The 12,668-nt window shown below is 44.4% G+C and overlaps 1 protein-coding gene across 1 annotated transcript in view; it reads left to right on the top strand.

The window, feature by feature from the left end:
• GFRA1 (GDNF family receptor alpha 1) overlaps nt 1-12,668 on the top strand; it is a 226,991-nt gene that overhangs the window by 186,889 nt on the left and 27,434 nt on the right. The window contains exons 6-8 of the mRNA XM_052660880.1: nt 4,764-4,873; nt 7,697-7,831; nt 11,648-11,829. Coding sequence (XP_052516840.1) covers nt 4,764-4,873; nt 7,697-7,831; nt 11,648-11,829 — 427 coding nt within the window. The remainder of the gene's footprint in view (nt 1-4,763; nt 4,874-7,696; nt 7,832-11,647; nt 11,830-12,668) is intronic.

Below are 12,668 nucleotides of genomic sequence, written 5' to 3'. Positions count from 1 at the left end.
GTAAATAATCTGGCTGCAATGAGGGAAACCTGGGTTCTATCCCTGGATTGGGAAGATCCCCTGGAGAAGGGAATGGCTACCCACTCCAGTATTATGGCCTGGAGAATTGCATGGACTCTATAGTCCATGGGGTCGCAGGTTGGACTCTACTGAGCGACTTTGACTCACTCACTCAACACCTACCATTCAGGGCATCCTCCTTCTCTCCTCCTCCTTTAGTCCTTAGTTCTTGCCTCTGGGTACTCACTGGCTCAGCCTCCTTCCTTCCTTTGGCCAGTTTCCTGCTCTTCTCATCTCTGCTAGAGCAGGGAGGGCACAGAAGAAGCTTCAAGCAAATCTTTGCTTAAGAACGGAAACACCCAAGAGTCCTTCTGTTCTGCAGACCTGATCGTGTTATTTCTCTGTTTAAAATCCTTTGGTGGTTCCCACTGCTTTCAGGATGAAATCCAGCCTCTTAGGTCATTCAAGGCCCTTGCTGATCTTGCCAGCACCATCTCCTGTCACTCACCTGTGGCCCCGCCATCCCAAGTGAACAATTGACAATTTTCTGGATGATGCATGTGTTAGCTGTTGTTGTTTTTGTTTAGTTGCCAAGTCATGTCTGAGTCTGTTTGACTCTGTGTGTTAGGTGTAGTGGTTGAGAATGTCCTGTGGTTCTGGAGTCGCATAGAATGTGGTCACATTACAGCTCCAGCACAGAGTTCTACAACCTCTGAGGAGTTACTTAACCTCTCTTTGCCTTAGTGTCTCCATCTGCTAAATGGGACTGGGAGTATCACCTATTACAGTTAAAATTAAATATGTGAATAGATGCCAGACACTTCGATCAGTGCCTGGCAGGTACAAATACTCTGTGATTATTCTGGGATTTTTATGAATGTGGTTACTTTATCACTTACTGCTTCCTTCTGCAGAGGGAACACCCTCTTCTACCTTTACCTGAAGGATCCTACCGATCCTCCAAGCCTCAGTCTCAATATTACAACTTCTGTGAAACTAGTTCCTCTTGTGTTAAAAACTTCAATTGTAGAATCAGAATTTATTGTTGTTGTTGTTCAGTTGTTAAGAAGTGTCCAACTCTTTGCGACCCCATGGACTACAGCACGCCAAACTTCCCTGTCCCTCACTAACACCTGGAGTTTGCCCAAGTTCATGTCCATTGAATCGGTGATGCTATCCAACAGTCTCATCCTCTGCCACCTTCTTCTCCTTCTGCCTTCAGTTTTTCCCAGCGTAATGGTCTTTTCCAGTGAGTCGACTCTTCACATCAGGTGGCCAAAGAATTGGAGCTTCAGCTTCAGCATCAGTCCTTCCAATGAGTATTCAGGATTGATTTCCCTTAGGATTGACTGGTTTGATCTCCTTGTTGTCCAAGGGACTCTCAAGAGTTTTCTCCAGCACCACAGTTCGAAAGCATTAGTTCTTTGGCACTCAGCCTTCTTTGTGGTCCAACTCTCACTGAGTACATGACTGCTGAAAAGACCATAGCTTTGACTTTACAGACCTTTGTCAGCAAAGTGATGTCTTTGCTTTTTAATATGCTGTCTACGTTTCTCATAGCTTTTAAATCCTGGTTCTGCTGTTCACTATTTCACTCTAGCCTAAACTCAATAAGATGTTGTTTCCTCCTCTGGGAAATTAAGATAACAGAGTAATAGTCCCTACCTTATTAGAGTTGCCAGGAAAAAGTATAAAGTATATGAAGACATACCTAACATATTCTAAACACTTGATTCATGCTGTGTTACTTTTATTAGGAACCTTTCTTGTCTTTTATTGAGAACTAGCCATCGTGGTATTATCATCTTTTTACTTGTTTCTCTTACCTTCTAGATGGCAGGTTATTTGGGTTCAGGGACAGGGAACTCATTCATCCTTATTAACACAAGCATTTGACCCGTCATTCAGTCAATACAAAGGACAAGAAGTCAGCTGCTTTGTCAATACCTGTAATCATTTGCACACGTTGCTTTGAGAGATTTCGGTGGCTGTGTTGTTGGGATGGGAGCATCTTTAGAGAGAACTGTTTTCTTTCTTTGGAAGATACTGGAGATGGGAGGTTAATTTATGACACCATTTCACATGTCATTTGACACAAAGGTGATTAGGGATGGGAGAGGTAGCTCATCCAGGAAGTGCTAAAATTCAGCTCCCAAGAACTTCTGAGTTCCCAAGAACTCAAAGGAAGTAAAGATACTTCCTTTATCTGTGGGATTGACTACACCATGCTGGGTTTTTGAGAGCATTGTGCTAGTAAATATTTAACAACTAGTTCTCTAAGAACAGCATAGGGTTGTGATTTGTAGAGCTGGCAGATTACCATGATGAAAATTCTCCCACCTAGCCCACTTTCAAGCTACCATTGTGAAGTTAACCAACTTGCAGAATTCATGAAAATGTACCAGTCCACCCGCTTGCACAACCACCATATAAACTTCTTCTACCTTCAGTTTTTCTATCTGTTAAATGTGAATCCCATAAAGGGATCATCATGTCTCCAAACATGAATGGCAGAAGGAGGTGGATCAGAGGTGAAGGAACCAGCGAAATGTTCATGTTTCAGCAATGCCATGTGGGCTCACCATTATTTTTGAAACTCTTGGCATCCGCTGGCTGGTTTTGTCTTAGGGCCGAGATCTGGGCTGACAATCTTCTCTCCAAAACCAGCCTGTTCGGGGAGATGCTCAGAGCAGTATATCTAGTTTTATCCTCCCAATCAGGGTTATGTTCTCTGCAGCAGACTAACTCAATTAGCCTTTCATTCCAGAGTCCAATTGTGAGTCAATTCTGAGGTTGTTAAGCAAAATGAGTCTGGTGGCATTAGCCTCCCGCTGGAGGATAGTAATCCGAGTCACGGTGCTGTTCAGTTAATAGTCTGCTCGAGAGACTATGAGAAGCAGGAGGCTTGGAGACAGCACGACCTTTCATCCCTCTCTGGGGGGCAGCTGGGAGCGTGGGGCTGCCAGGTCAGGGAGCTGATCGGCTTGTGTGCAGAGCTGGAGTCCCAGCTGCCTGAACCACACAGTTGGCCTCTGCAAAGTTAGAAACCCAGTGCCATGAGATCATTAACTTTCATGACCAGGAAAACTCTTCTGAAATTGACACTCCATCCAAGATGGATGCCATTGGTGCCAGTTGAGTAAGTCTGAGTCACCTTTAGGGATTTCTTCTGAAAGATAAATCCTTTAACCAGGCTACAGAAAATGGCCAGGTTTTACGCCCTTCGGTGTGTTCAGTTAGAGTCAGAAAACACCAGCTAGGCTCAGACTGTGGGAGGGATGCAGGCACACACACAGGCGCATGCACCAGCCTCATTTGGAGGATTTTTGCCAAGCCGCTTAGCTGCACCACATGGCCCCGCTCGGGAAGCATTCTGAGGAGTGTCAGGTGCTGTGCAAAGAAAATAAAACAGAGCTCCAGCACCTGCCCCGGGGAGTCACAGGGATGGAACCAGGCGCACGACATACGGAGTGTACAGATCGGCGCAGATAGGGAAGCTCAGACACGCCTTGTTTACATGGGTTCAAGGAGAGACCAATCCCAAAGGAACACTGCACAGCCTTTCCAATGTGCTGTGCACACAGCTCATTTCACCAGGCCTTTTAATCTTCTTCCAGTTCAAACTGTAGGAAAAGGGCCCAGAATATGCTTCCTACACACCCTTTACAACCCCCTGTGATCTCCACACATTCTACCTTGCTCAGCCCCACCCAGGCAACCCTGTTTATACCATTAGGGATGCTAAGTAAATACAATTTCTTGGGTGGAAAGAGGTAAAAACAGCCCTGGGTATGTTGGCTGCCAACTCGAGTGCGCTAAAGAGAAGGAGCTAAGACAGCCATCCATTGTCTCCTGTAATCGCCAGATAATTTAGCTTCTCTTGAAGTCTGTTGTGTTCCTCACATAGAAACAGAGCTGTTGTCTGCTCGGATGACCTCAGAGATGGCCCAGTACTCATTTAGAATTTCTCCAACAATATCCTCTTCAGACTGAAAAACAGCCGGTTGGCCACAAAGAGCCCCTTTCCTCTGCAGACCAGTGATGTCTGCAGCCCCTTTGTACTTCGGCAACTTCACCACCACCCAGGGCTTCTGGGTGGACTGCACTGGCCTGTGGAGGCTTCCCAAACTGCAGACAGATGCTGCACTTCGACCAGGGGACCCCCTACACCTAGTCGCACCCTGAGCCAGTGTCACCCGGTCCCTTTTGCCTTTCCCTGCAGTGCTGGAAAGGCAAACTTCCCCCTCAGCATCCCTTGGCTGGTATATACCACTGCCCCTCCCTGGGGTGGTAGATGAGAGATGACTTAGAAGACCAGATACGCATATTTTTAAAGCCACTAGGAATTACGGGAGCAGATGGGCTGTAGGATCCTATTTGGACGCCAGGGACATGTTTCTGTATAAAGTAAATATTTTCCCAGTGTGGATCTCCGGTGAGTGTGTGCAGAAGCATATTTCCTAAAAATGCAAATAAGTCTAGTCAGAAATAAATATTGAAGGGAAACTTCAAAGCGTCAAGATTTCTCCAGTTGCAGGCCCTGAAGACTTCTCTGCAAAGGAGCAGACACAGGTGGGCGAGGGGATGGCTGGGGGCTTGTATATAAGAGAAGATGCTAACATTTTAAGAGTCTACACTCTCTGTATTTGGGGATGTTGAAAAAGGCTTAGCGAGAAAGGAATAAGGGAAAATTATGTCTGTGCAGAAGCTTGGGCTATTTTAAAGCACATCCTCTCCCCTCCCCCAATTTTCTTCTGTTGCAGATCTCGCCTGGCCGATTTTTTCACCAACTGCCAGCCGGAGTCAAGGTCCGTCAGCAGCTGTCTAAAGGAAAATTATGCTGACTGCCTCCTCGCCTACTCGGGGCTTATTGGTAAGATGGGGAGACACGGGATGGGAGAAAATGCTGGTTCACAAACACCCAGAGTCCTTCCATTGTAGCCTGCCACTCTCTGTGGATGTAAAAATCTCGAACCCTCTGTGCTGGCGTTTTGATGTTGAGTCCTTTAGGACTTGTCTCTAAAAAAGCGGGGAGGGGGTGTGGGGAAGAAGGCAGGGAGCAGGGATTATTAAAGAGCAGGGAGGCAGCAAGTGTGAAGACCGGGGACGCATCTCAGCTGAAGAACTGACCGCACAGAACAAAAGTAAGCGGGGAAAGCGTGGTTATGGACGAGGAGAGCAAGTCAAACCAAGTGAACTGAAGTACGTAACTTTGGAGAGGGGGAGCCTGGAAGCCATGCAGTCTGGGGAAGTCAGAAAGGCTGTTTCCCTGAAATGGCCCTTTGGAAGGAAAATCCTTAAAGACTTGGTGTTCTGCTTGCCATTAATAGTCCGGGTAATTCAGCCCCTGTTAGGGAGGAGGGGGGGAGGTTTCCCTAATATTTTCTCCCTGAGAACAAACATAGCAGAAGTAGTCTTGTTCTGTCTTTCAAGACCTGAGGTTCTTGGCATTCAGGAGAGCCATGCAATTAGGCAAGGCACTGGTGAGTTGGGAGAGGACAGGAGTGAGGCGGGTTCGTGCCCAGAAATAAACAGGGCAGCAGGAGAAAAGGATGTGGCTGCTGGTAGCAGGGCTGTGGGAAGCCTTGGAGGCAGGGCTCCCTCACGACTGTTGTGTGAGAAGGAACATATAGTGAAAGCTGGGGAAGAATGAGGGAAATCACAGTTGTCAGAAGCCTGATGGCTCAGCCAGGGTGCCAGCTCCTGCCACTCTCTCACTCGTCACTGGGCAGGAAGAACGTCGTAGCAAAAGCGACGGCACAGACCGTCTTTGTCGCCAGCGTGTCTTCACAAGAGTCACTGGGAAAATCACTGGCCATACTGAATGCTGGGATATTGCAGGTGCTCTACACTCAGCCCAGTTTTATTGGCAAGGATACCTGTGCTGTCTGGGGTAATACCTTTCACCAACGACTGACCATTCTCACTGATAGGTCCCATGAGCTTATCTTCCTTAAGTCAGCCCTCCATTTTTATTTATTTTTTTATTTGGCCATGCTGTGAGACTGGCAGGACTGGCATGCAGCTTCTTAGTTCCCTGACCAGGGATCAAACCCGTGACCACCCTGCAGTGGAAGCCTGGAGTCTTAACCACTGGGCAGCCAGGGAAGTCATTCCTCCAAATTTGCATTCAGTTTTTCCTTTTCTTAAATAAAGTAGTCCCTAGTAAGGATTATTTATCAATGATAGAATTACATGTCTAAGAAATAACAGAATGAATTGAGTTGTGTAAATTGTAAAGAGTTTTTTAAAACGCAGAGAAACCCACAGTGTTAAAAGATCTCTAGCCCCACTCCCAGATGTAATCATTGTTAATACCTTAGTCTGCACATTCGAGGTGCACATGCTCATTGAAAACTTGATGTGGGTTCAAGCTCAACAAACTGTTACATACCTGAGGATAATGAAATCACTTAAGGGAAGAACTAGTTGAAACAGTGCATTCTGTGAGCCAAAATTTATTTCTCTCTTGGTCCAGACCATTCCCTTCACTCTGCTCATTGGGTTCTAAGATCTCTGAAGACAAAGCTAGTTCCTACCTTTTCCAAATGTCAGGGATCCATTCTGGAGCCAGACATACAGTGGGTGCTTAGCAGACATACCCTAACCTCTTCATTCAGTGTTGGGGATGCCTGTTCCTTTCATACCTAAAGTTACAAGCTTCTCTCTGCTGTGGGTTGAAGTTTTCATCCCAAGGTAGAATGGGACATTGTTTAGTTCAAGTCGGTAAGGAATGTACGGCAAAGAAGATATGCCCTTGAGAGCTTAAAAAGAATTCTTTTCTTTTTTTTTTTGTCCTTTTCTGTTTCTGAACCAAATTTATCCTGTGGCTCACTGGACTGCCTATTACTTCTTACTTCCACAAAATATACAAAAACAGAAGGCTTCTTGGCATGAGTAGGCATTGCCTGGTATGAGCCACCCAGGAGAAGACATTTGGGTCGTGTTAAGTTGTAAATGCATTGTTTATTCGCACCAATACAGAACTCATCAGAAGAACAGTGAGTACACAGGAAGATGTAGGCAAGAGACCACCCAGCATTTCTTTGAGGATTTTGAGGACTATTAAGACAATACTCGAGGAGCCACTGGCTTAGGAAATTTCCACTGTTTATTTCCAATTCCATCACAACTTGGAAGACCTTGTTTAAATCTGTTGAGAGTCTAGTGAGCAGAGGCATTCTTGAATACATCTGGAACGTGGGGTAACCCATAAGGAAAGCTTCTAAGCTTCCCTGGGTTACTCTGAAGGAGCCATTTGCTTCCGATGGAAGTAGATGCAAAGTCCTAAAAGGCCTTTTAAGATATGTAAAACCAGCTCTATTTATTTGTGAAGATTAATGGCATTTTCAAGAAAATGCAAGGGATTTGGCAATTCATGCATTCTAAGTTAATTCTCTCCTGCTCCATGACATCCATACCATTTGTGCAGAGAAAAATACCCTAAGCGCAGCTCAAGGAGTTCTGTTAGAATTTTTTAAGTAAATGTGTAAATTATTTTATGTGCTCAAGATAAATTGCCAAGAAAATGCACTGCTTAACATAATTTCCCACTCAGCAAACACAGTGTTTGTAATTATCCACGGTGTTATCCATGGTGCATCCGTAGTCAGGGGAACATTTGTTTCTTTTCAGGCTATAGGAAAGTTTATATCATCACACAAGAATAAAACGCCTTGTTTTTTTACTCTTTTAGGTACAGTCATGACCCCAAACTACATTGACTCCAGTAGCCTCAGCGTGGCCCCCTGGTGTGACTGCAACAACAGCGGAAACGACCTGGAGGAATGCTTGAAATTTCTGAATTTCTTCAAGGACAACACATGTCTTAGTGAGTTTGAAAAAACATACAACAGCCACACAGACGTTTTCCCCTAAGTTCAAACTGTACTTTTGTGTTTCCTATGTCTGCCTTCTGTGTGTGTGTGTCTCTTTTTCTGCCTTCTCTGTCCGTGTCTGTCTGTTTTTTTTGGGTGTGAATCCAGATCCTTTTAGCCACACGCATGGTGCAGCAGGACCAGAGCAAGTGATGAACTGGGTGCTGCCAAGGTGGCGAGTCCAGAGGCCCCAGGAAGCGAAAGACTCAATAGCCAAGGGCACATCCTGTGGGGAGGAACACTTCCACCCACAGATGAAATGCTGATCTTGGCAACCAGCCCCACGTCAGTTCCAGAGGTTTTTAAAACCTGGGCAGCATACGAAATGTGAAAGACTCGGGCAAGTTAGATGAGGGTAGGCCTCCAAGGGCCCTGTGAGAAAAATTAGACTGTTAACATCAATAGCCCCCTGGATGTTCAGGGTTGGCTCAGAGGAGAAGCAGCAGTTCTTGAGTGGAATGGGCTGGTGATGCAGCCAGGAGCTTCCAAGATGAGATGAGCTGAGGGTAGGGGCCAGGGGGAGGTTTCTGCTTGGAAACAGTACCATTATTATTTCAGGGTCCTTTAGGCAATTTGGAAACACGTTTCCCAGGGGAAGAGGGATAGAGAGAAATGTACGGGTGTGAACGATGAGCCTCATCAAATGAACTTGGAAAGCACTGTGCCAGGTCTCCCTTCTATCCACTGAGATGTGTGTGCCCCAGGCAGAGATCCAGCTGAATACCTCATTCGTGTCTTGCAGCAGCCGCCCTTCATGTATCGGGTGCCTCCTCTTTGTGCGAACTCCCTCTAGGAGGAGTGTAACTTATATCTGGTTGGCCAAAAAGCTTGTTCGGGTTTTCACGTAAGATGTTAGGGAAAACTTGACCAAACTTTTTGGCCAGCCCAATACATTGTCTCATTGACTGAAACCTGCACAAGAATCCTAGGAGATGCACTTATAGTATCTGCATGTCACAGTGGAATAAGTGGCTGGTATTCACCTAGACCAGCCACGCCAGAGATAGGATCCAAAGCCCCACCCAGTTCCTTCCTGTGCAGCCCCTGCACCCCGTGGGCTTCTGCATCAGGCCTGAGATTGAGGGGCTGGTGCATAAAAACACAAGCCTGAACATCAAGGACCAGGTAGAACTTCCCAGTGGGAAGCGTGGGCCAAGGTTCACCTATCTCTGAGCACTGTGCCCTTAGGTGACAATTTCTCCATGGTACTCTGACTGATTTCTAAAGAATTAGCAAACTATTTACTGCTTGCACACAGGAAAGCTATTAAGTGTTACTTCAGAAACCTCCTCATTGTTTCTTTTGTTGAAAAGACCAATCTAAGAGATTCACTCAGTAGGTACTTGGCTATAACCAAATGCTTTGATCATCTTAAAACAAAAACAAGCTTTTGGATACTGAAATGAAATTTGAAACTAGTCTAAAGTGTGGAGACATTTGCCAGAATAACATTGGGCACTGTATCGTGGAACTGTACCTTAAGCCTCTTCTTTGGTCTTAACTGAAATAAATCATGTGTGTGTGTGTTTGTGTGTGTGTGTGTGTGTGTGTGTGTGTATCCTCTTTTTCATGTCCTGCACACTCTTCTGGCAGAATCCAGGTTTTAATGAAGATAAAGCAATGACAATAGAGGTTAGTGTGAGAAAAAAGATTATACTCACTTGGGCTGGAAAACCACTGCCTCAGAGAGAAATTAAAGTGGTCCCTGTTTAATAATATGTTGGTGAAGGGGAGAATGGTATCTTAATGCTAATGATTTTTTAATAAACGTAAACACATTTGGCCTTCAATGAGGACCAAAGCCAGCCAGAATTTTTCATAGTCATTCCATTTATACTTTGATTAGATGGAGCACAGCCCACCAAAGACACAGACTAAATTCAGCCTCTTGCAACAGGCCCTAGGGTAGAAGGAATTGGAATTTGTAGATTTCAACCCAAATGTAATAACCCAGTTCCCCCATCCCTTCAAATTAACCAAACCTCTCTAATTCCCCTAGCACAAGCATGACGCCAATCTATTGCTTCCCTGGTGGCTCAGATGGTAAAAGAACCTGTCTGCAATGCAGAAGACCCGAATTCAATCCCTGGGAAGGGAAGATCCCCTGAAGAAGGGAATGGCAACCCACTCCAGTATTCTTGCCTGGAGAACCCCAGACACAGAGAAGCCCGGCAGGCTACAGTTTGTAGGGTCACAAGGAGTCAGACATGACTTAGCAACTGAACAACAACAGTGTATTGTATACTTTCTCTATTTGCCTCCTCAACCAGAATATAACCTCTGAGAGGACAGGGACTTTTCTGTCGAGTTGGTGTCATTTGTCCCCTACTGATTCTCAGCACAGAACAGTGCCTGGCACTTAGTAGATATTCCATTGACACCTGAATGACTGAGTGAGCAAGTGGACAATCTTCCCAAATGACAAGGCAAACATGCTGGAAATCACAGTTTCAACAAATGACATGGGTCTCCTGAATCTACATGCCCTAATAGGACAAAGGAAGGTTTTGTTTTATTGTTGTAGTCCTGGGTCATTTAAGGAAACTGGTTGCTCAAGTACCACGGTCTTTACCTTCCATCCACCCATTAAGCTCTGTAACCCAGCTGGGAGCTCAAGAAGCATTGATATTAATTTGAAGCTGTTTCCTACAGACTAAAAAATGTAAAGTTTTCAAAAACAAGCTTCCAATTTGCTGAACTTCAAGGATAACAATTTTAGAACAAAATGTCACTTCTGAGAGGAAGATTAGGCTTAAATTATTCTGTCTCGTATATCGAAAAATGCCAGCTAAGAGTCATATATTAACAATTTGCACATTCAGGTCCCAAATGGAAGAGTTTGATTTCTTATACAATGAATATGAAATTTAAAAAAAATTCCTAAATCCAGGCCAAATCCCTGAGGACCTGATTAAAACCTGTTTTTTATTCATCTCGGGGAGGGGAACAACACACAACCAATTTACTCTTGCCATAAAAAACAATCTAATCCCATGAAATTGTAATAAGCTTTTAAAGTTTTACATTTTAAACTTTTCATATAAGCAGGGCTGCACCTTCCTAATTATGCAGATTTTGTTCAGAAGACTGGGAGCAGAAAGGAAAAAAATAATCTTGCTTACATTTTCATGATATATTATTGATGAGGTTTGGGATATATTTTTCTTTTAAAGAAATCGGTTGTGTTTATACTTTGAGCAATGCCGAGCTCATAGTAGGTGCTCTTTGGTAGCAGATCACATTTTTTTTTTTTTTTTTTTTTGCTGTTTGATTTCACTGCCTGCTGAATTCGTATGAATGCTACTGAGTCACCCCAGTCTCATAATTAGGGATTTGGTACTTACTAATTAGCTTGCATTTAGTATAAAATTTTGACACAAGCATTTTTTTGAAAGATGGAACAGTGATTGTGATCCCAAATAGCAGGTCTAAGGCTATTTTGAGTCAAGTTTCTAAAGACTTGACTGATGGATGTCTCAGGGAAAGGATTTTATTCAGTACCTGGTACTTGAAGAGGGACGTGGTAAATATTTGTTGCACTTACAGAGCATAGCTAAGTGTCCAGCTCAGGGTTTAATGAGTGAATTGATTTTAGAGCACCTGACCCGTGGCTGGCTCAGTGTGTAGTGGGTGGATGGATGAATGGGTTTCGCTTAGAGAAGTCCAGTGCGCTCATCAGAATTTCTAGTGTGCCTCTCTGGCTTCACATATCCTGTCCGTTACATTTGCTGCTTGACTTTGAAATTGGATTTCCTCCTGTTTTACTGCAGAAAATGCAATTCAAGCCTTTGGCAATGGCTCGGATGTGACTGTGTGGCAGCCAGCCCTCCCAGTTCAGACCACCACTGCCACCACCACCACAGCCTTCCGGGTCAAGAACAAGCCCCTGGGGCCAGCAGGCTCTGAGAATGAAATCCCCACTCATGTTTTACCACCTTGTGCAAACTTACAGGTAAGAGAGGAGGCCCAAACTCTCCGTTGGCATGGACTTCTGGGTGGGGACACAGACTCATTTTCTGAAGTGCATTTAGAGATGGTTGGAAAGAGTAGAATGCTGCTCAGGTTTAAACCTTATTAAGTGCATTTTAACCATGAGAGGTGAAGATCATGATGTACTGTAGAGTGGAGAGACAGATGGACTCTGGGACCAACTCTGCCATTTACAAGGCATGGGCCTTTGGTCCAAGCACTCGTATTGGTCTTGGTGTCCTCACCTATGAAATGAGGGGCTTGGGCAGATGAATCCTTAAGCTTTCTGTTTGCAGAGTGGTAGATTTGAGTTGGCTATTTGTTTATTTAGTATGCTTTTTTGGTGTTCTGTCCAAAGCAGCAGCATACAGAAAAGGAAGAAGGAATTCTTGGCTTTCTAAAAAAGAATTTTTTAAAAAATTTTATACAACTTTTAAAGGTTGCTTTCCATTTACAGCTATTACAGAATAGTGTCTATATGCCTTGTCCTACATCCTTGAACCTATCTTATACCCAGCAGTTTGTGCTTCCCACTCCTGTATTGCCCCTCCCCCATCCTTCTGTCTACTTGTAACCTCTAGTTTATTCTTTCTGTCCGTGAGTCTGCTTCGTTTATTGTATATTCACTAGTTTACTGTATTTTTTAGATTCCACAAAAAGTGATATACAGTATTTGTCTTCTTCTGTCTGACTTATTTCACTTAGTATAATGCCTTCCAGGGTCATCCGTGTTGCTGCAAATGGCAAAGTTTCATTCTTTTTAATGGCTGAGTAGTTGTCCGTTGTGTGTGTGTGTGTGTGTGTGTGTGTGTGTGTGTGTGT

Source organism: Budorcas taxicolor, chromosome 23 (genome assembly GCF_023091745.1).
Source record: "Budorcas taxicolor isolate Tak-1 chromosome 23, Takin1.1, whole genome shotgun sequence".
In the NCBI taxonomy this organism is placed as follows: Eukaryota; Metazoa; Chordata; class Mammalia; order Artiodactyla; family Bovidae; genus Budorcas; species Budorcas taxicolor.
This window is presented reverse-complemented; position numbering and strand designations above follow the sequence as displayed.